The 21,829-nt window shown below is 38.5% G+C and overlaps 1 protein-coding gene across 2 annotated transcripts in view; it reads right to left on the reverse strand.

Annotated features, from left to right (window-relative positions):
- AKAP10 (A-kinase anchoring protein 10) overlaps positions 1-21,829 on the reverse strand; it is a 68,572-nt gene that overhangs the window by 40,861 nt on the left and 5,882 nt on the right. The window contains exons 2-4 of one of the 2 annotated variants that reach the window (XM_054571168.1): positions 14,502-14,549; positions 12,651-12,833; positions 10,271-10,825 (exon numbers count right to left, since the gene is read on the reverse strand). In XM_054571168.1, the coding sequence (XP_054427143.1) occupies positions 10,271-10,825; positions 12,651-12,833; positions 14,502-14,549 (786 nt within the window). Of the gene's footprint in view, positions 1-10,270; positions 10,826-12,650; positions 12,834-14,501; positions 14,550-21,829 lie in introns of those variants that run through there. The other variant, XM_054571169.1, reaches the window with a different exon arrangement.

Raw genomic sequence — 21,829 nt, forward strand, 5'->3', positions numbered from 1 at the left:
AGAACACAGTCGAAGGAATCAAAAGCAGGTGAGATGAAGCCAAGGACTGAATCAGCAAGCTGGAGGACAAGGTAGAAAAAGCTCCCAGAAAGAGCAAGAAAATGAAGAAAGACTCAGAAAGAAAGAAGAGGCATTGAGGGAAATGCAGGACAACCTGAAACATAATAATATCCATATAACAGGGATACCAGAAGAAGAGGATGAGGAAGGGATAGAGAACCTGTTTGAAAAAGTAATGATGGGAAAGTTCCCTAATTGGAGGAAAGAAAAATCACACAAGTCCAGGAAGCACAGAGGGTCCCATTCAAGAGGAACCCAATGAGGCCCACTCCAAGACACATCATAATTAAAATGGCAAATATCAAAGACAAACAGAGAATCCTAAAGGCAGCAAGGGAGAAAGAGGTAGTAACATATAAGAGAGTCCCGATAAGGCTAGCAGCTGACCTCTCAACAGAAACACTGCAAGGCAGAAGGGAGTGGCAAGAAATATTACAAGTCATGAAAAGCAAAGGCCTGCAACCAAGACTGCTCTACCCAGCAAGGGTCTCAAAACGGAAGGCAAAATAAGGAGTTTCCCAGACAAAAGATGGCTAAAAGAACACACCTCCACCAAACCAGCATTGCAAGAAATGCTAAAGGGGCTGCTTTACGAAGATGAAGAAAAAGAGTCTACGAATATCCACTTCCTTTCATAGTTGCCAATATTTGATACTACCAATATTCTTTAATATGTACTAGCCAGATCGTGACAATGTGTTATTTTAATTGTTCCTTTATTATTTGTTGAAACTAAACCTGTTTTGTATATTTCTTGCCTACTTCTATTATTTTTAAAAAGCTTTAAATGACTTCTGGGTATTCTTTATCCATTTTTTCATTAAATGTTTGTAGAATTTTTTCCCTAAAAACAAAATAAAACAAACCATTACTCCTTTTTTAGATGTGTTGCAAATACTTCCCTAGTCTATTACTTGTCCTTTAACTTTTTTATATGTATTTTACTGCATAGTCTTAAATGTTTAATGTAGTCATATTGTCAATATTTTACTTTATAGCTTCTGGGTTTGAATATTTTACTTCAGGGTAAGAAAAATATTAGTTTTTATTTTCTCCTAAAACTCTTTAGATATTACATATTGGTTTTTAACTCACCTGAATATTTCTTGTATAATGTGTGAAACAGGGCTCTATATTTGTGTTATTTCAAGTAATAGTGGTCCATGCACCTTAGTTGTTGAATAAGCCCTATTTTACCCACTGATTTGAAATATCAATTTAATCATGTATTACATTGTTAGACATATACGTTTGTCTCTAGAATGCTCATTATATTTCATTGATCTCCTTGATTATTTCTGTGCTAGTGTCACGTTGGTTTAATTGCTGAGAGTTTATAATGGTTTTAAATTTTTTAATATTTTATAATTACTTTGACATTAAAAAAAATATGTCCACATTGTGTGTGTGTGTGTGTGTGTGTGTGTGTGTGTGTAGAAAACACAATTCTTTCTCAAATCATCTATTGATGGACACCGGTTGTTCCCATATCTTCGTCATTGTAAATAATGCTGCAGTGAACACAGGGATGCATAAACTCTTTCAAATTAGTGCTCTGGGTTTCTTCTATTATAAACCCAGAAGTAGAATTGCCGGGTCATAAAGAAATTGCATTTAATTTTATTTATTCATAATATGTATTTATCCTCAACTGAGGACATTTTTTTTTTCATTGCTTTTTAGAGAGAGAGGAAGGGAGAGAGGAAAGGAAGGAAAAAAACATCAATGCAAGAGAGAATCACTGACGGGCTGGTTGCATTCCAAACATGCTAGACTGAGGACCTTTCATGCTCAGACCAGGGATTGTATGAGTTCCAACCAGAGACTAAACCTGCAAACTAGATTTGTGCTCTGGCCAGGAATCAAACCAACAAACTTTCAGTAATGGGATGATGCTCCAACTGAGCCACACAGTTACAGAGCTTATTTTTAATTTGTTGAGGTAACTCCATAATGCTTTCCACAGTGGCTGCAACAACCTGCCTTCCCACCAATAGTACACAAGGGTTGCCTTTTCTCCACATCCTCTCCAATGCTTGTTGTTTGTTGATTCAATGATAGCCATTCTGAGAAGTGTAAGGTGGTATCTCATTGTGGTTTTAATTTGCATTTCTTTAATGATTAGCAATGTTGAGCATCTTTTCACATGTCTGTTGGCCATCTGTTTGTCCTCTTCAGGTAAGTGTCTAATGAAGTCTTTTGCCCATATTTTTCCTTTTTACTGAATGTACTGGGGTGACACTAGATTTTCCCCATTAAAAATTTTTTTTTTTGTTTTCTGTTGGTATTGAATCATATGACTTCTTTATAAACTTTGCATCTTAACCCCTTACAGATGTATATTGGTGAATATTTTCTCCTATTCAATGGGCTGTATTTTCCTTTTGTCCATGGTTTCTTTAGCTGTACAAGAAGTCTTCAGTTTAATGTAGTCCCGTTTGTTTCTTTTTTCTTTTGTGTCCTTTTCCCAAGGAGATATATCATAAAAATATAGTATAACAGTGGCTGGACTTTTTCTATTTATATTTATATATGTATGTATATGTATATACATATACATACATATATACATATTTATATATGTATGTGTGTATATACATATACATATATAAATGTATATGTATATATGTATATATACATAAATATATTTACACACACACACACACACACACACACAGATATATCTTGATCTTGTTCTGTTATCCATTCAGCTACCCTATGTCTTTTGATTGGAGCATTTAAGACATTTACAAGTGATTAATGATACAGGCACTTATTTATTGCCCTTCTGCCTTTTTAACTATGTTCCTCTGGTTTTTTTCCCCCTTCCTTCTTATTCTTCTAATACAACAGAATACCCTTTAACATGTCTTATAATACTGGTTTCATGGTAACGAACCCCTGTAGCTTTTTCTTCTCTCGAAGCTCTTTATTTCTCCTTCAAATTTAAGTGATAGCCATACTAGGCAGACAGTCTTGGTTTTAGGTCCTTGGTTTTCATCACTTGGAATATTTGATGCTAGTCCCTTCTGGCGTGAAGTGTTTCTGTTGATAAATCAGCTGACAGACTTATGGGAGCTCCCTTGTAGTTAAGGGCCTTTCTCTCGCTGCTTTTAAGATTCTCTCATTGTCTCTAACCTTTGTCATTTTAATTATGATGTGTCTTGGTGTGGGCTTCTTTGGATTCATCTTATTTCCCTGTTCTTCCTGGATTTGTATGTCTTTTTCTTCACCAGGTTAGGGAAGTTCTCAGTCATTATTTGTTCAGAAGGTTCTTAATCCTTTGCTCTCTAGTCTTCTGGTACCTCTGATGAGGATATTGTTACACTTTGTTATCCCAAAAGTTCCTTAAACTATCCTCACTTTTTAAAATTCTTTTTTCTTTTTGCTGCTCTTAATTGTGTTCTCTGCTATCTTGTGTTCCAAATCACTGATTTGATCTTATACTTTATATAACCTGCTTTTATTCCTTTTACTGTATTCTTAATTTCTGACTGGTTCTTTTTTATGTTTCCTATGTCCTTTTTTATGCTGCTAAACTTCTCACTAAGTTCCTTGAACATTCTTATAACCATTGTTTTGAACTCTGTATTGGTAGACTGCTTGTCTCCATCTCACTCATTTCTTTTTCTGGAAATTTCTCCTGTTCTTTCATTTGGGGTCTGTTTCTTTGTCTTTCCATTTTGGCTGCCTCTGTGTGTTTGTCTGTATATTAGGTAGATTTGCAATGTCTCCCAGTCACTGTAGGGGGGTCTTACGAAGTATGCATTCTGTGGGACCCTGAGGTACACTCTCCCTGATCACCTGATAGGGGTGCTTCAGGAATGTCCTCGGTGTGGATTATGTGGACCTTCTTGTTCTAGTTAAGTCTTGATTGCTGTTGGCCCACCTGTGCATGGGGTCAACACTCAGGTTGGCTGACTATGAAGACCAACCCTAACCACAGTGTATAAGCAGCTGTTTGGGTGCTGATCAAGAAAGGACAATTAGACTCAGAAGAGTCTAGCGCCTTCTAAGATCTCCCTTTGGATGGGCCATGTGTGGAGCTGCCTGGGTCCTGCTCTGATGATGGCTGCAGCCTCCACTGTGTGTGTCGGTTCTGGAGCCTCTTGGGAGGGTCTCAGGTGCTGATCAATGTCATACACTGACTGTGACTGGCCAAGATGTTTGGGGCTACAAAGTGATCTAGTTTTACGACTGTTTCTGCTGGGCCCGGGCTTGTGTGGGAAGGGCCAAGCTGTGCACCAAACCAGCTTCCACCTTTACCAAGTCCAGAGCCAGGTCAGCAAAAAGGCCTAAGGCACGTTGCAATCTGCCTCCACCTGCCAGCTGCCCATCAGGCTCACTCATTCAAAGAGCCTCTTGCAGTTGTATGAGGTAGGGTCTCAGTGAAGCAGCGGTAGGGACAAGTGGTCTTCACCAGACTGAATCAGGTTCAATCTCAGTACCGGTGCTGGGTCTGAGGCTACTCTGAAAAAGTCCTAAAGTACACTACAGCCAGATGCCACCCACCAGGTGCCTGCAAACTTTTGCTGTGAGGCGAGGTCTCAGGGAGACCTCAGGGTGAGACCAGCAGAATATACCAGGCCCAGAGACACCAAGATTTGGCTGTGTAAAGGTAGGGCTCTGCACCAGTTGGGCATGCAGAGGTAAACTGGCCCCCACCCCCCTGCCATAGAGCCACACAACTCAGTCTGTCCCCTGTTCTGCCCGAAGCTCCTCAAGAGCTTGAGCTCAGCAGAGCAGGACTTGAGAAGTCAGGAGGGTTGAGCTAGCAGATCTCCTGTGGGGGCACTGCTGAGACTCCAGGGACAGGTGGGGGATGGTCCCCACCCCAGAGCCATACAACTCAGTCTGTGACACCTAAGTGTGCCCATTCCTCTATTACAGGGGCCCAGGTAGCTACCTGCTCTGCGTGGTGTGAGCTCCGCATGGCAGGGTGACAGTAAGACAATTTCATTCTCCCAGGCTGATGGCATATGGCAGGGAGTGCTTGACTCAAGAAAGATGGTGTCTGTGGGCTATACGGGAGAGGAACTCAGCACAGGGACACTGGAGGCTCTTCCCTCTGCTCTCTCCCTGGAGCCATAAAACCCAGTCTCTCCTTGCATGATTCTAGTCTGCTCTGAGTCACCCGTCCCCTACCACAGCCCAGCATGAGTAGCTGTGAATGTGATTTTGTGCACTGGTCCTTTAAGAGGGCACCTGGGTTTGTAGCAGACTCCTATCTCTCCCTGATAGACAGAAGCTCCACTGACTTTCACAGCCAGATGGTATGTGGGCTCCTCTTCCTGGCTCTGGTTCTCTGAACTGGGGAGCCCAGGGCGGGGCTGAGACCCCATGCTCCTTAGGGGTAGCACCTTTACAGATGGGATATCCACTCTGGTTTCTCAGCTGCTGCACATGGGTGTGGGTCCAGTACTTTTTGTGTCTCCACTCTTTCTACCAGTTTCAATGTGGCTTCCTGTATAAATCCTTGGTTATAAGACTTCTGTTCAGTTAGTCTCAATTAGTTATTCAGGCTGATCTGTATTTTAGTTATAATTCCAGTTTGGTCCTGGGAGGAGGTGAGTGTTAACTTCCACCTCCTCTGCTGCTATCTTGGATACTCTTAACATATTTCTAAATAATCCACTGGCAAAAGAGTAAGAACCAAGGGAAATCAGACATTTAATTTTTGCTCAGTTCAAAATATGTGTGATGTACCTAAAGCAATGGTTAGAGGGAAACTTACACCATTAAATGCTTATCTTAAAAAAGAAAGTCTCAAATCAGCAATCTAAATTTACACCTTAATAAATTAGAAAAAGATTAAATAAATCCAAAGCAAGCAGGAGGAGAGAAAAAATACAAAGGAGAAAACTTATGTAACTGCAACAAGAAAAACAACAGATAAAAATCGATTAATCAAAAGCCCATTCTTTGAAAAGGATAAATAAATCCCTACACATACTAACAAATAAAAAAAAGACACAATTGCCAACATCAGGAATGAAAGAGGGATATTACTGTAAATCCAAGGTTAAAAAGGTGTTAAGGTAATGGTAGATAATTACATATCCATATATTCAAGAATGTGATGAAATTAACAATTCCTTAAAAACCATAAATGACTAAATTCACTCAAGAAAAAAACAGATGTTCTGACTGGTCTTATACACACTAAAGAAACCGAATTCATAATTTAAGACATTCTGAAAAACAAAATTCCAGGCCCTTGCAAGCTCTACCAAACATTTCATACCAATTCTACACAATCTCTTCTGGAACACAGAAGAGGTGGAAAACTTTCCCAACTCCTTTCTGGGGGCCAACATCACACTGATACCAAATCTAGGAAAACTACAGACCAATATACATCATAAGCCTAGAAATACAAATGCTTAGGAAAAGAAATCCAGCAACATAAAAAATATAATATATCACAACCAAATGAGTCTTGTCATGAGAATGCAAGCTTATTAAATAAAAATCAATGTTCTATTAACAAACAAAAAAAATCACATGGTTATATATATCAATATATATTTCATTTGAGATATCTCTCTCTCTCTCTCTCAAATGACACTGAAAAATATATTTGACAAAATTCAACATCATTCAAGATACAAACAACTCGAAATAAACAATTAAGAGAAGGGAATTTCATCTACCTGATAAAGGGCATTTACAAAAATCCCATAGCTAATCTCATACTTAACAGTGACTGTGTTCTCACCACTCCTAACCAACGTGGTACAAGAAGTCCCAGCTAGTGAAATAAGGCAAGAAAAAAAACAAAACAGACTGGAAAGGAGGAAATAACACTGTCTCTTTTCACAAATAACATGATGTCTATGTAGAAAATCCCAAGCAATCTATCCAAAAAGCTTCTAAAAGTAATCAGTGAGTTTAGTAAGGTCACAGAACAGAAGGTTAACGTATAAAAAGTCAGTCATATTTCTATAAACGAGCATTAAAAAATCAGAAACAAAATATTTTTAAATATCACTCACAACAGCACCATAAAAAACACTTAGATTTAAGTCAAACAAAATATGTAAAGAACCTTTAGGCTAAAAGCTATAAAATGCTAACAAATGAAGAGGTACACTATGTTATATGGACTGTAACACCCAATACAGTTAAGACGCAAATTCTCCCCAAACTGACCTATTGTTTGAATGCAATTCCAATAAAAATCTCAGCAGAGTTTCTCATAGATAGAGACAAGATTATTCTAAAATTTATGTTAAAATAAAAGACACTAGAACAGACAAAACAATCTGAAAAAGAACAAACACAGTTGGAAGACTCACACTACCCAATTTTAAGACTTAACATACAGTGTGGTGTTGGTAAAGAAACAGACACGCACAACAATGGAACAGAACAGAGTCCAGAAATAGACCTACACGAAAACCACCAAAGAACAAAGACAATTCAATGTAGTAAGAGCAGTAGTTTCAATTAACGGTGTTGGAATAATCAGGTATCCACATGCAAAAATAAAACAAAAAACTTGACCTAACCATCACACCTTATATAATATTAACTCAAAACAGATCATATATTTAAATGTAAAGCATAAAACCATAATACTTTCATAAGAAAACATAGAAGAAAATCTTCATGACCTTTGATTATGCAAACAGCTCTCAGGTATGACACCAAATGTAAAATCCATAAAAGAACAACTGATAAATTGGACTTAATCAAAAAGTTCTTTTGCTCTATGAAAGATGCTGTTAAGTGAATGAAAAAAATCAAGCTATAAACTAGGAAAAAACATTTGCGAATCAAGGTCTTACATAACGTATAAAGAACTCTCAAAATTCAACAATAATAAAACAGACAATCGAACAAAATGTGGGGAAAGACCTGAACAATTCACCAAAGAACATATATAGATGGCAAATATGTACATGATTCAACATCATTAACCATTAGGGAAAGGCATAATAAAACCACAATGAGGTACTACTGTACATCTGACAGAATGGCTTAAAAACCCCCAAATAACAAAAAGCCAGTTATACCAAGTACTGGCAGAGAAACAGGCGAATAGGACTCTCGTACACTGCTGGTGGGAAAACAAAATGGTACAGCCACTCTACAAAACAGGCTGGGAGTGTCTTACATAATTAAATTCACACTACATAATCCAGCACCCTATGAAGTATTTGCCCTAGGGATACACAAACTTTGTCCACACAAAAGCCTGTAAACAAATGTTTATAACAGCTTTATTCATAATCAAAGCTGGAAAATATCCAAATGTCCTTCAACAAGTGATGAGACAGTACTGCCATATAGTGGAATACTATTTAGCAATAAAAAGCAATGAACTATTGTTATAAGCAACATGGATGAACTTCAAAGCCATCATGCAGAGTAAAAGAAACCAAGCTCAAAAGCTATGTATTACGTAAATTCACTTATACAGCACTCTGGAAAAGGCAAAACTAGAGACAGAGAATGGATCAGTGACTTCAAGTGCGGGAATACAGAGGGATTAAACTACAAAGGTCGCAGAACCCATCGTTAGCCTGCTTGTGATGACAGTTACAGGAATCTACGCATGCACCAAAATTCATACATGTATAAATCAAAATGGTCAATTTTACTGCACATAAATTTTTAAAGTAATGCAAAAGGAAAAAAACAGATACTCCTTTAATAACTCCACTACTATTTCTATTTTTGTATTGAAATAGTTTGCTTTATTTCAATACAAAGAAGGATGAACCACCAAAACAAAGACAGTTTCCAAAAACAATAAACTACATTATAATTATAGAAACAGACTTTGGACTTCCATTTCCAGAAACAGGGCAGGCCAGATGCTTAATGAAACTCTTCCCAGTACTAAGTTCTCCTGAAATGCTTTTGAAAAGTGTATCAGAGCTTGTGGTAAAATACAGGAAATGAGAGGCAGAAACAAGTGCAGGAATCCCTTATCTGGAACCTCAGGTGCTGGTAATCTTTCAGAATTCAGAACCAGCGGGGTGCGGCAGGGGGGCGGGGTGTACAGCGGTAACGCACAGTATTATCATACACTGCACCACGCTCCAGCAGCACAGGGGATGGCATCTCATGATCAAACATGTCCGTATTTCTGCAGTAAGTGCATACCCGTTCAGGTCAAGTTTTGTTCACTTTAAAAATAACTTGTGACAGTCAACACTTTCTGGGTTTCTGAACTATAGATAAGGAATTGTGGACCCATAGAAGCCAGTGTAAATCAAGATGGGTAAAGGTACAAGGCAGGGAGGGTGTTCACCTGGGGAAAACCACTAACTTCAAGAGACTGGGACCGTGCAGTTTCAAGGGCTGTTGCTCAGGGCTCGGAAAACGGTAGAAGATTGAATCAAAACAAGGCCCAGGCAGTGTATGGGAAATCTGTACCTTCCCCACAGTTCTGCTGTGAACTTTAAACTGCTTTAAAAAAAAAAAAAAAGTCTTAACAGAAAAAGAAAAAAATAAACAAGAAAAAGAACAAAAAGAAAATCATCTAGCCCTCTGAGAAATAAAGAACAAATAAGACAAAAACACAGAGGCTATCTAATTAGAATTCCAGAAGGTGGTAACTGAAAAATACGTGTGCATAATTTCCAAATGAGAATTTAAAAAGGTGGTGTTGTCGACATACCTGGGCTATAATTCTAGTTCCCCACTTACTATGTAGCCTAGGCAAGTTCCTTAGCCTTTCTAAGCCATGGTTTTCTCATATAAAACAGGATAATAATGCCTACCTCACAGAGGTATTGTTACTAGTAATTGAAATCTAAGTAGAGCCCTTAGCACAGAACTCAATAAACATCACCTGCTGGCAATTAAAAAAATTTACCTATAAAGTACAGTCAACTTGCAATAAAATTAAGACAGGATGGGCTACGCCTATGTAGATAATGTGTTCATTTCAAAATCTGTAGAAGGAAAAGCAGGATGGCAGTTGACCCCCTTTTGTTAATTCCGCTAACCCTCAGCAGATATGATCCAATCACTATAGCTATGCCTTCGGTTCCTTTTCTATACACTGATACTACTCCAGGGCACTTGCTAAATCCTCCCAGATTTGAGAGCTGACATGGGAGAAAAAATTATTCCAACCCTTTTATTCCCTATCTCAAGTTCCACTTTCTACACTGCTGAAAAACAAAAACAAAACAAAACAAAACAAAATAAAACCACAACAGGATAAAGAGAGAAATGGAAATCACATACTTACTTTTCATTAGTTTTCCTGATAGTTCCTTTAGTGGAGAAGACAGACTATTTGTACTGGCTACTATAAGTCTGGGGGAGGATTCTTGGGTTTCCATGGAAACTTCACGAGCTTCTCTTCTGACCATTTCCAGGTGGAAAGAATGGGCACTGTCACATTCCTGGGAAAGGAGCAAGTGATTCTGGGTGCTAGTTCTATAATTTAGGTCAGTTCCTTCTGATTGAGTCATAAGCAACTGGGCTGAGCTAGAATCCTCTAATCCCTTGTCTAGAGACTCAGTTACAGAAGATGTTACAGTTTCTTGCTTTTTAGATGGAGAGACAGGCTCAGCCAACGAGCTCTGCTTCACTGTGTTCAGACTGTGTGCTCTTATTCGGGACCAGGTTGTAGAGTGAAAACTTTCAGCTTCTAACCAAAACTTAACCAAATGCTCCATTCTCCGCAGTTCCATGAATTGAATGAAATAAGGGAGGACAATAGTGTCATGCAAGACTTGTTCAAGGGTCTTTGAAAGGCTTGATTTGGCCTCTTGAATCTGGTAGTCCAGACAAGACCTGCCTAAAAAAAGCAAAAAAATTTTAACAGTTCAGTAACAAATAGTTTAAGGTTGACAAATTAGTCATTCACCTTCAGCATCAACGTTTTTCAATAAAGTTTACTTCCTAGCAACATAAATGAATAAAGACTTAGAAATACTATGGTTTTGGTTTGTAAACAAGCAAAGAAACAACTGTCCAAAACTTTTCAAAATTATTAAAAAGCTCTATGTTATTCAAATAATCCTCATATCTCTTTTAATGGCAATTGAGGCCATAAAAATTCTTTTAAAAAAATCTTATGATACTAGTCCCGAAACAAGAAAAAAAGGCCAATAAAAATTAAAAAAAAAAATTCTACCCATTAAAAATACCAGAAAGGCAAATTAATATAACGTTTTTGCCTGTCAAATTGAAAGATATTTTTTCAAAAACCAGTAACAAGCACAAACAAGGGCACAACAAACCACACTGATGATGAGAATGTAAACTAGCAAAACCCTTGTAGAGGAGCATTCAGTAACGGACAACAGACCTGAGCAATCTGCACGATTTTTAATCCAACAGCCCCACTTCTAGGAACTAAACCTAAGGAACAATTGTGGATGTGTAGAGATAGCAAGAAAAGTGTTATGAACTCTCAGTATTATTTAAAACAAAATAAAGAGTAGCTCTGGAATTTTATCTTTAAAAATAAAACTAAACTTAATAAAAACAAGTTTATTTTACATTTAACTAAATTTAAATTATGATAATAACCATAGCTATTAGAAAAAATAAATAAATCTTTTTTTTTAACTGTCACAGGACAGCATAGAGAGGTTCATTTTCATAAAATTAACTGATGGCTTCAACAATTTTTCAAAAAGGCTTTTCTTAATCTTTTGCTATTCAAATCATATTCTTTAAAGCAATTCACATGTCATCATCCTTGCTGTCTTATTGTCAATGCTAACTAGTCATTCTAAGTAGACATCAGTTTCATGAACTTCCAGAAATCCTGATCCCCTACAAGACTTAAAATTTTCTTAACTAAACTTTTAATTTTGAGATACAGTAGCTTTACATGCAGTTGTAAGAAATCTCCTGCATATCTTCTTTGGGTGGGGGGGATGTAAGAAGTTATTTTAACACAACAGGGATCCTATTATAGATATTGCTATGTAACCTGCTTTTTTCACTTTAACATACCTTAGACATTTCTCCATGTCTTCTTCAGACTTCTTAATGGCTACACAGTATTCCTGCATATCGGAACACCAAAATTTGCCTACGTCTCTATTAATGGGTATTTATATGTTGTTCCTAATTTTTTCCTATCACAATACTGCAATGAATAGCCCTATACATACTTATGTATTCATCTTTGTGAATATATGTGAGTATATCTGAGGACTGGATCGTACAATTTTGATAAATACTTCCAAATTGCCTTCTAAAATTCAACAATTTACAGTTCCACTAAAAAGAAGTGGCTATTTCTCTACATCTACATTAACATTCAAATCATCAAACTTTAAATACTTGCTAATGCATTAGGGGGAACATTAACTTTTTATTTAATTTGCATTTCCCCGAGTATTAGTGAAATGAGGCATCTTTTTCACACAGGCAATGTATATCTTCTTCTGGAAATGGTCAATTATTCCACTGGGTGTGCTTTATATTTTATATTTATAGGAACACAATAGTGCTTCCATTATACTTATAGCTGTTATTTTAATTAAAATACACTTTTTCAGAGCTCCTTCCAATTATACAGTTCACTATCCATTGACAGGAGTTTCACATATTATACTCAACTCCTTCCTCCTATTACAAGTTAACAAAAAGTGACAGTCACTTACCCAAGTCACCAAAATGAGCGGCCTCCATGTGGCTTGGCTGCTTCTTAAGTGTTGCTGTCCTGCCACTTGAAAAGGAGTCCATGTTGGCAGAAATGGCATTGATTGCAACATGACTTGGTCCTGCAGCCTCCAGCAAGGCATGATTTTTAGTGCTTTTTTGTGGGGAATGTACGGATATTGAGGCTATAATTTTTCAAAAAATTGTTGAAAATTAAACAAAAATTGATAGTTTCTAAAACTGCCTCAACAGAGGGCTTTAAAAGAGCTTCAAAAATTAAGTTCTGTAACATTTCTCTTAAGTGAGCACACTGAACAAGACTTAAGGGAAAGGTAAATTAATCAAGCAGCAGAAAAGTGGGAAGAACTGCCCTATTATTATTTATAACTCTCAAAATACTGTGCCAGAATGGAATCTGAAACAGAGATCTTTCTTTGACAAGTTCTCTGAGGACAGACAATACCAAAGCCAGCAGACATTCTGCAAATGGGCCCTTTTCATTCCTTAACCCTTGCTTGCACAAGAAACAAAACTAAGACTGCAGGGAAAACAAAGCTGTAATTTAACTGTAATTTAACCTATTACTCCTTGACATGTGTTTATAAAAGAAAGCAGATAAGAACATGAACATTTATACCTGCTGTCAGGTATCTATATTTATTGGTCATTCAACAGATTTTTGGAGAATTATGCAATGAAGCTATCTTCAAATGACTTCTTTCCATTAAGTCAGGAATGCTAACCATGGATTATATACTGTCATAGAGTGCAAGCACAGAATATTTTTTTTTACCCTGGTATAGATTTAGAAGTTAGGTAGGCCAATCCTTTCATTCTACACATTAAGACTCTAAAGAAAGTGACATGACTTCCAAAGTTACACTGTTGGTGTACAAGACTGGTACTGGTGTGCCTGAGACATCAAGCCCCTCCTTTCTACAACCAGATCTTGTCTTCACAAGCCCCTGCTTACTAAGGGCTTTAGTCTCTATCAATGCCAATCATATTAGAGAGCAGTGTGAGCTACTGTGGAATTCAATTGGCTTTTAATTACTAGAAATAAGCAGGAAATCATCGTACAAATCTCTTGTAATAATTAGTCTCTCTCCAGCAAATAGAGCATACAGACTTAATATTCAATGCTAGTCACACACCAAACATTTGAAAGAAAAATCTAAATAAGTAGCAATCCATAGATTTCATGTAAATGCATTCCACTTATAATTTTTTTATATAATGGCTATGGAAATAATTTCCATTACAGTTTTTCCATTCTAATCTTTACATATTGACAGAATGAAATTGGTCAAAACTATAGCAAAGATTATAACTTAAGAATGCCTTATAAATAGAGACAATATGCTGATTCCAATAAAGTAATCAGAATAAATTTTAAGTTAAGGCCATTCATCCAAAATAATGAAGTGAAAGCTGCAACCACCCAGACTGCGGGATGAACAGAAAACCAAGCCTGCGGCAGCTGTGCCACCACTCAGCTGGAAGTTAAGAGTGGGGGGTGGGGTGGGGGACTGGTGGTGGTGTGTGTGGCTGGGTGTGTTTTAATAAATAAAATCAACTAATCACAGTTAGGGAAAATATCAAATGTGTGATTAACAAGAAAGGCACCTGCTCTCTGTAATCACTAGGGCAGCCAGCGGATGCTTAGTAAAAGCCTATTAGATGCTAGGTGTTGAAGAGCAGATAAAAGTTAAACAGAAATAACTCAATCGTAATTAATTCTAAAAAAGGCAGAAATGATTAATGGCAAAAGAAGGGAAAAGATAACAGGATTAAAAAGCTCAAAAATGCAAAGCACATCATTTTTTAATACAATGGAAGTTTGCTGAACTTACCTTTCACTGACTTGGCATCTGAGGTCTTATCTTGTTCTCTGCCTTTCACTAGAAGATAAAAGAGCATCATGACAAAACTTTCCAGTAAAAGATACTTTATACATTGTAAAAATTAGGCAAGCTTTATTCTAACAGACGAGTGTTCAAAGTTCTATTACACACGCAGGGACTGACTGTGTGGGGGAGGGGTCAGGGCCTGCAGTCACCAGGGCAAGTCTCTCTAAGGACGTGACCTCTGACCAGTGTTCGGTGCCGAATGCTCTGTGTGCTGTGGAGACGATGCTGATATTCCTGGGATCAAATTCTGGCTCTGCCACCTACTGGCCACGGGACCATGACCAAGTTAATTCATTGAGACCCAGTTCCTCTGGGTCTCAATTTCACTGATTAATCGTTAGGTCAACAATAATAATACCTACCTTAGAGGGCTGTGGATGAAAAATAAATACTTATCCAGGGCTTAGAGGAATAACCACCACACAGTATATTTAGGATGTTAATTAATGTTACCATGTACTAACCAATAATGAAAAAAAGAGTTCTCTGGTTGTGTATCACATCTTATTTCTTGTATATCCCCCACCACACCATCAAATACAAACATTCTAAACTTACAAACATACTAAACTTCTAATACTCAAGGTTTAACAACTTGTCTCCACGGCAGATACTCTAACATTTCCAAGAAAGGAAGGTGCATGGCAGCCTAGGCCTAGTGGGGACTCTTAGAGGATCTAACATAAAACTATTTTTAACCCTCTTTTCTTGTGCTTTTCCAACATTAAATTTTCTTTAACCTCACCATGAAAAGCCTATCAAAATAAACCCCACAAGGTAATCATCTCTCTTTTGGTGCTCTTAAATATTAAAGCGCAGCAGCAGGAAATAGCCAGCTCTCACAGTATCTGACAAATCAATCCATCAACAAATATTTGAGTGCCTATTATGTACCAGACACTCTCCTGGCTCAGAAAGGACAGCCCTGCCTTCAAGAAATCCACATGCAAGTGTGTGGAGACAAATGTGGACAAAAAGAAGTTAAGATCATTACAGGTACTGATCACTGGTTTTTGCAGCCCTTTCAGCAGCTGCCAATGGACTTCATCCACTTGGAAGACGAGCTTGTCTTGGCTTCCTTGACACTCCACTGCCCTGGTTTTCTAGCCACTCCTTCTTAGCTTATCCCCTTGCTGACTTCTCCTCTGCCCACTGGGAGTTTCTAGGGCAAAGGGTTGGGATCCCCTTTCTTTTCACTACATAGAGGGGTGGGCAAAAGTAGGTTTACCGTTGTGAGTACACAAAAGTTTATTCTCGTATTATTATTTATTAATTGTTGTATGATTGACTTGTATTACAACTATAAACCTACTTTGTCCCATTGCGCACGTGTGTGTATGTATTTCCTGTATAATTTCCTGTATAATCTTATCCATTCTTAAGGCTTTCAATACCAGAGATATGCCATGGCTCCTAAATGTGTACCCCCGGTCTAAATCCTTTTTGGATCTCAAATTCAGACAGTTAACCACCCTTTATCCAAAGCAAAATGTACCATCTTTTCCCAAACCTGTTCCTACCACAGTCTTCGTGTTCTCCCATAAATGACACATCATCTCCAACCAGTTTCTCAGGCCCAAAATCTGGACTCACCCTGAACATGGTGTCTCCCTTATTTCCCACACCCATTGCTTGTAAGACCAACTGATTCTACCATCAAAATATACCTCTACAGTTCCACTTTGCCACACTTGATGCACTGTTATCTCACCTACCAGATCTTCCATTCAATATTTCAAAGATGAAAGTACACACACAACCTGACTTGACCAAATATTAGCATTCAGCCTTATTTTTCCCCTCTAAATATGATACATATAGTTAAAGGTTCTTATGAATCGCTACCTGATCTCCATGTTCCTCTCCTCTTCTCGGACATAAATATATCCTAAATTAGATGCAGTTACTGCCATGCCTGTTTTTACTACATACGAATGTATAAAAAAGTAAAATATGGTACTATTCTGCACACATCTGAAAATTACATAAATGGTATGGGCATACCTTGTTTAATTGCACTGCACCTAATTGAACTTTGCAGATATTGCATCGTTTTTTAACAAATTGATGATTTGTGGCAACCCTATCTCTAGATAAGTCTATAGGTGCCATTTTTCAAAAAGTTTTTCCTCACTGTGTCTCTGTATCACATTTTGGTAATTCTAATGATACTTCAAACTTTTTCATTATTATTATATTTGTTAGGGTGATTTGTGACCTTTGATGTTACTATTTTAACTGTTTTGGGATGCCATCAACAGCCCTCATACAAGGCAATGAATTTAACTGATAAATACTGTATGTGTTCCAACTGCTCTACCGACCAGGCGCTCCTGTCTCTCTTCCTCTCCTCGGGCTTCCCTATTCCCTGAGACACAACAATATTGAAATTAGGCCAATTAATAACCCTACAAAATGGCCTCTAAGTGTTCAACTGACAGGAAGTCTCTCTTTAAATTAAAAGCTAGAAATGACTGAACTTAGTGAGGAAGGTATATTGAAAGCCAAGACAGGCCGAAAGCTAGGCCTCTTGTGCCACCTAGCCAAACTGACTGCAAAGGAAAAGTTCTTGAAGGACATTAAAAGCGCTACTCCAGTGAAGACACACATAATAAGGAAGTGAAACAGCCTTATTGCTGATATGGAGAAAGTTTTAAGTTGTCTGGATAAGATCAAACCAGCCACAACATTCCCTGACTTGAATCCTATGAAGGCTGAGAGAGGTGAGGAGGCTGCAGAAGGAAAGTAGGAAGCTAGCAGAGGCTGGTTCATGAGGTTTGAGGAAAGAAGGCATGTCCACAACATAAAAGTGCAAGATGACCCTGGCTGGTGTGGCTCAGAGGATTGAGTGTCAACCTGAAAACTCTAAGGTCATCAGTTTGATTCCCAGTCAGGGCACATGCCTGGGTTGCAGGCTGGGACCCCAGTTGGGAGCACGCAAGAGGCAAATGACCAATGTTTCTCTCCCTTCCTTCCTCTCTCTCTAAAAATAAATAAAATCTTAAAAAAAGAAAAAAGAAAAAAAGAGTGCAAGGTATCGATGCAGGAGCTGCAGCAAGTTATCCAAAAGATCTAGCTAAGACGATTAATGAAGGCAGCTATGCTAAACAACATATTTTTGATGAAGACAAAGAGGTCTTTTTGTGGAAGAAGTTGCCACCTTGGACTTAGCCTGAGAGGAGAACGCAATGCCTGCCTGCAAACCTTTCAGAGTCAGGCTGACTCCCTTGTTAGGGGCAAATGGCAGCCAGTGAACTCAGTACTCATTTTCCATTCCAAGTATCCCAGGGCCCTTAAGAATTATGCTAAATCAGTAAGACTACTTCCTTCCAGGATGGAGGTGTAGGTAGACAACACTGCCTCCTCACACAACCAAAAGAAGGAAAACAACAAACTTAAAGCCAAAACATAACCAGAACTGCCAGAAAATCGAACTGGAGGGAAGCCTGACAACCAAGGAGTTAAAGAAGAAACATTCATCCAGACCCACAGGAGGGGCAGAGACACAGAGCTGGGGAGGAGAGGATGCACAGCGGCAGCTGTAGGACCAGGAGGTCCCACATTTGCGCGTGGATAAAATGCAGGAACAGCTGGGGAGCAAGACAGACCATGCAATCCAGGGTTCCACTGCAGGAAAAGAAAGCCTCTAAGCCTGTGGGGGCTGTGGCAGCAGAAGAAATTCCCAGCCTCACAGGAGAGTTAGAGGGACCCACAGGGTCCTAGAATGTACAAACACACCCACCCAGGAATCAGCACCAGAAGGGCGCTATTTGTCTGTGGGTAGAGGGGGAAGTGACTGAAAACCCACCAAGAGCCAAGCAAGCACCATGGCTCCCAATCAGACCTCCCCACCCCCAGCAGCGTCACAACAGAGCGACCTGGGTTGCCCTGCCCTGGTGAATACCTAAGGCTTTGCCCCTTCCTACATAACAGGCACGCTGAGACAAAGAAATATGGCCCAAATGAAAGAACAGATCAATGCTCCAAAAATAGAACTAAGCGATGAACAGGTAGCCAACCTATCAAATGCACAGTTCAAAACAGTGGTAATCAGGATGCTCACTGAGTTGGTTGACTATGGTTGCAAAATGGAGGAAAAAGTGAAGGCTATACAAAGTGAAATAAAGAAAAATATACAGGGAATTAACAATAAAGGGAAGGAAACTGGGACTCAAATCAATGATTTGAAGCAGAAGGAAGAGATAAACACTCAACCAGAACAGAATGAAGAAATAAGAATTCAAAAAAATGAGGAGAGGCTTAGGAACCTCTGGGACAACTTTAAACGTTCCAACATGCAAATCATAGGGGTGCCAGAAGGAGAAGAGGAAGAGCAAGAAATTGAAAACATTTGAAAAAGTAATGAAGGAGGACTTCCCCAATCTGGCAAAGGAAACAGACTTACTTCCAGGAGATCCTGGGAGCTCAAGGAGTCCCAAAGAAGTTGGACACAAGGAAGTACACACCAAGGCACATCATAATTACATTCCCCAAGATTAAAGATAAGGAGAGAATCTTAAAAGCAGCAAGAGAAAAGGAGACAGTTACCCACAAAGGAGTTCCCGTAAGACTATCAGCTGATTTCTCAAAAGAAATCTTGCAGGTGAGAAGAGGCTGGAAAGAAGTATTCAAAGTCATGAAAGGCAAGGACCTACATCCAAGATTACTCTGTCCAGCAAAACTATCACTTAGAAAGGAAGGGCAGATAAAGTGCTTCCCAAATAAGGTCAAGTTAAAGGAGTTCATCATCACCAAGCTCTTACTATATGAAATATTAAAGGGACTTATCTAAGAAAAAGAAGATCAAACACTATGAACAGTAAAATGACAACAAACTCACAACTATCAACAACTGAACCTAAAAAAAACCCCGAAAACAAAAATCTAAGCAAACAACTAGAACAGGAACAGAATCACAGAAATGGAGATCAGAGGAGAGGGGGGAAGAATGGGGGAAAAGGTACAGGGATAAACAGCATAAATAGTAGGTATAAACAAAATAGGCAGGGGGAGGACAAGAATAGTACAGGAAATGGAGAAGCCAAAGAACTTATATGTACGACCCATGGACATGAACTAAGGGTGGGGGAGGAAGGCCGGGAGGGGGCGGTGCAGGGTGGAAGGGAATAAAGGGGAGGGAAAAAAATGGGACAACAGTAATAGCATAATCAATAAAATATATATTTAAAAAAAGAACTATGCTAAATCCACTCTGCCTGTGCTCTATAAATGGAACAACAAAGCCTAGAGGACAGCACACCTGTTTACAACATAGTCTACTGAATCCTTTTAAGGCCATGACTGAGACCTACACTCAGGAAAAAAGACTCCTTTCAATGTACTGCTGCTCAGTGACGACGCACCTGGTCGCCCAAGAGCTCTGATGAAGTGTACAATGAGGTAATTGTTGTTTCATGCCCAGCACAGCAGCCACGATGCAGCCCAAGGATCAAGAAGTAATTTTGACTTTCAAGTCTTATTACTTGAGAAATACATTTTGTGTGCCAGTCTGCAGACTGAAAGGCTGTTGGTTCAATTCCCAGTCAGGGCACATGCCTGGGTTGCAGGACAGGGCACAACTGATTGCTGTTTTTCTGGCACATCATGTTTCCTTCTTTCTCTCTCCAAAAATAAATAAATAAATAAATAAACAAACAAATTCTTTAATAGAAAAGGAAAAAGATATACATTTTATAAGACTACAGCTGCCATAGACAGTGAGTGATTCCATTGATGGAGCTGAGCAAAGTAATTGAAAACCTTCGGAAACGATTCACCCTTGTAGATGCGATTAAGAACATTTGTGATTCATGGGAAGAGCTCGGAATAGCAACATTAACAGGAGTTCGGAAGAAGCTGCCACCACCCCCCATGGCTGACTTCGAGGGGCTCAGACTTCAGTGGAGGAAGTAACCGCACACGTGGTGGAAACAGCAAGAGAAGGAGAATTACAGGTGGAGCCTGGACCTGTGACTCAACTGCTGCCATCTCCTGGTGGCACCTGAACAGGTGAGCAGTAGCTCCCTGTGGATGAGCAGAGAGTGGTTTCTTGAGATAGAATCTGCTCCTGATGAAGATTTTGTGAAAATTGTTGAAATGACAGCAAAGGATTTAGAATATTACACAAGCCTAGTTGATAAAACAGTGTCAAGGTCTGAGAGGGCTGACTCCAATTTTGAAAGTTCTAGTGTGGGTAAAATGTTATCAATCAGCATCACATTTAAGAGAGAAATCATTCATGAAAGTAAGAGTCAATCAATGTGGAAAACACTGTTGTCATACTTTAAGAAATTGCCACAGCCACTTCAACCTTCAGCAACCACCACCCTGACTAGTTGGCAGCCATCACCATTGAGGCACGACCCTCCACTAGCTGAGATGAAGGTTAGCATTTTTTAGCAATGAAGTATTTTTTAGTTAAGGTAGGTACGTTATTTTTTAAACATAATTGCAGCACACTTCACAGACCATAGTGTAAACATAACTTTTATATGCACTGGGAAACCAAGAAATTCACATGACTCATTTATTATGACACTGTCCTTACTGCAGTGTTCTGGAACTGAATCCACACATCTCCGAGGCTTCTCTGTCTTCTTCTAAACATATCTAACACTTGTATTCGTACAATAATTTGACATTTGTCTATATTGATGCAATTCTAGTTTTCATGTAGTTCTAGCTTATTTTAGCTGCTTAATTTATTTAAATATATACACCTTTATTTACCCATTCTCCTATTATTAACATTTAGGTTTTATTTTCTGGTTTTCACAAACATTGATGTGATGATCTCATGTCTTCCTATGTCTATGTAAAAATTTATCTAGGATAAATCCCTAGTAATAAAGCTGCTAGGTAACAAATTATGTGCATTTTTTACAAAAGTAGCTCTATCAATTTACACTATCTCTGTGCTCATATTTGCATCCTTGGTATTTTTAATTTTTGCCAACTTAATAGTTTTCAAATGGTATTTGATGGTGTTTTTCATTCATTTCCTTGATTTCCTTCGAGGCAACACCCTTTTGTGTTTATTGGCTATTTAGGTTTCCTCTTTTATGAACTGCATATTCATGCTTTGTTGTCTACTTTCTTTCCCCCCCAGAAATCTCATACATATTCTGGATACTAATTCTTTTTTCGTTTGCATTGCAAATACCTTAAGTATATTTTATTGTTTGAGCTTTTTTCCTTTTTCCTTCCAATCCTCACGCCAGGATATATTTATTGATATGAGAGAGACAGACGAGGAGTTGAGGAAGACACAG

This window comes from Pteronotus mesoamericanus, unplaced genomic scaffold (genome assembly GCF_021234165.1).
Source record: "Pteronotus mesoamericanus isolate MK-2021 breed Mesoamerican mustached bat unplaced genomic scaffold, CSHL_Meso_final contig_22, whole genome shotgun sequence".
Taxonomy (NCBI): domain Eukaryota; kingdom Metazoa; phylum Chordata; class Mammalia; order Chiroptera; family Mormoopidae; genus Pteronotus; species Pteronotus mesoamericanus.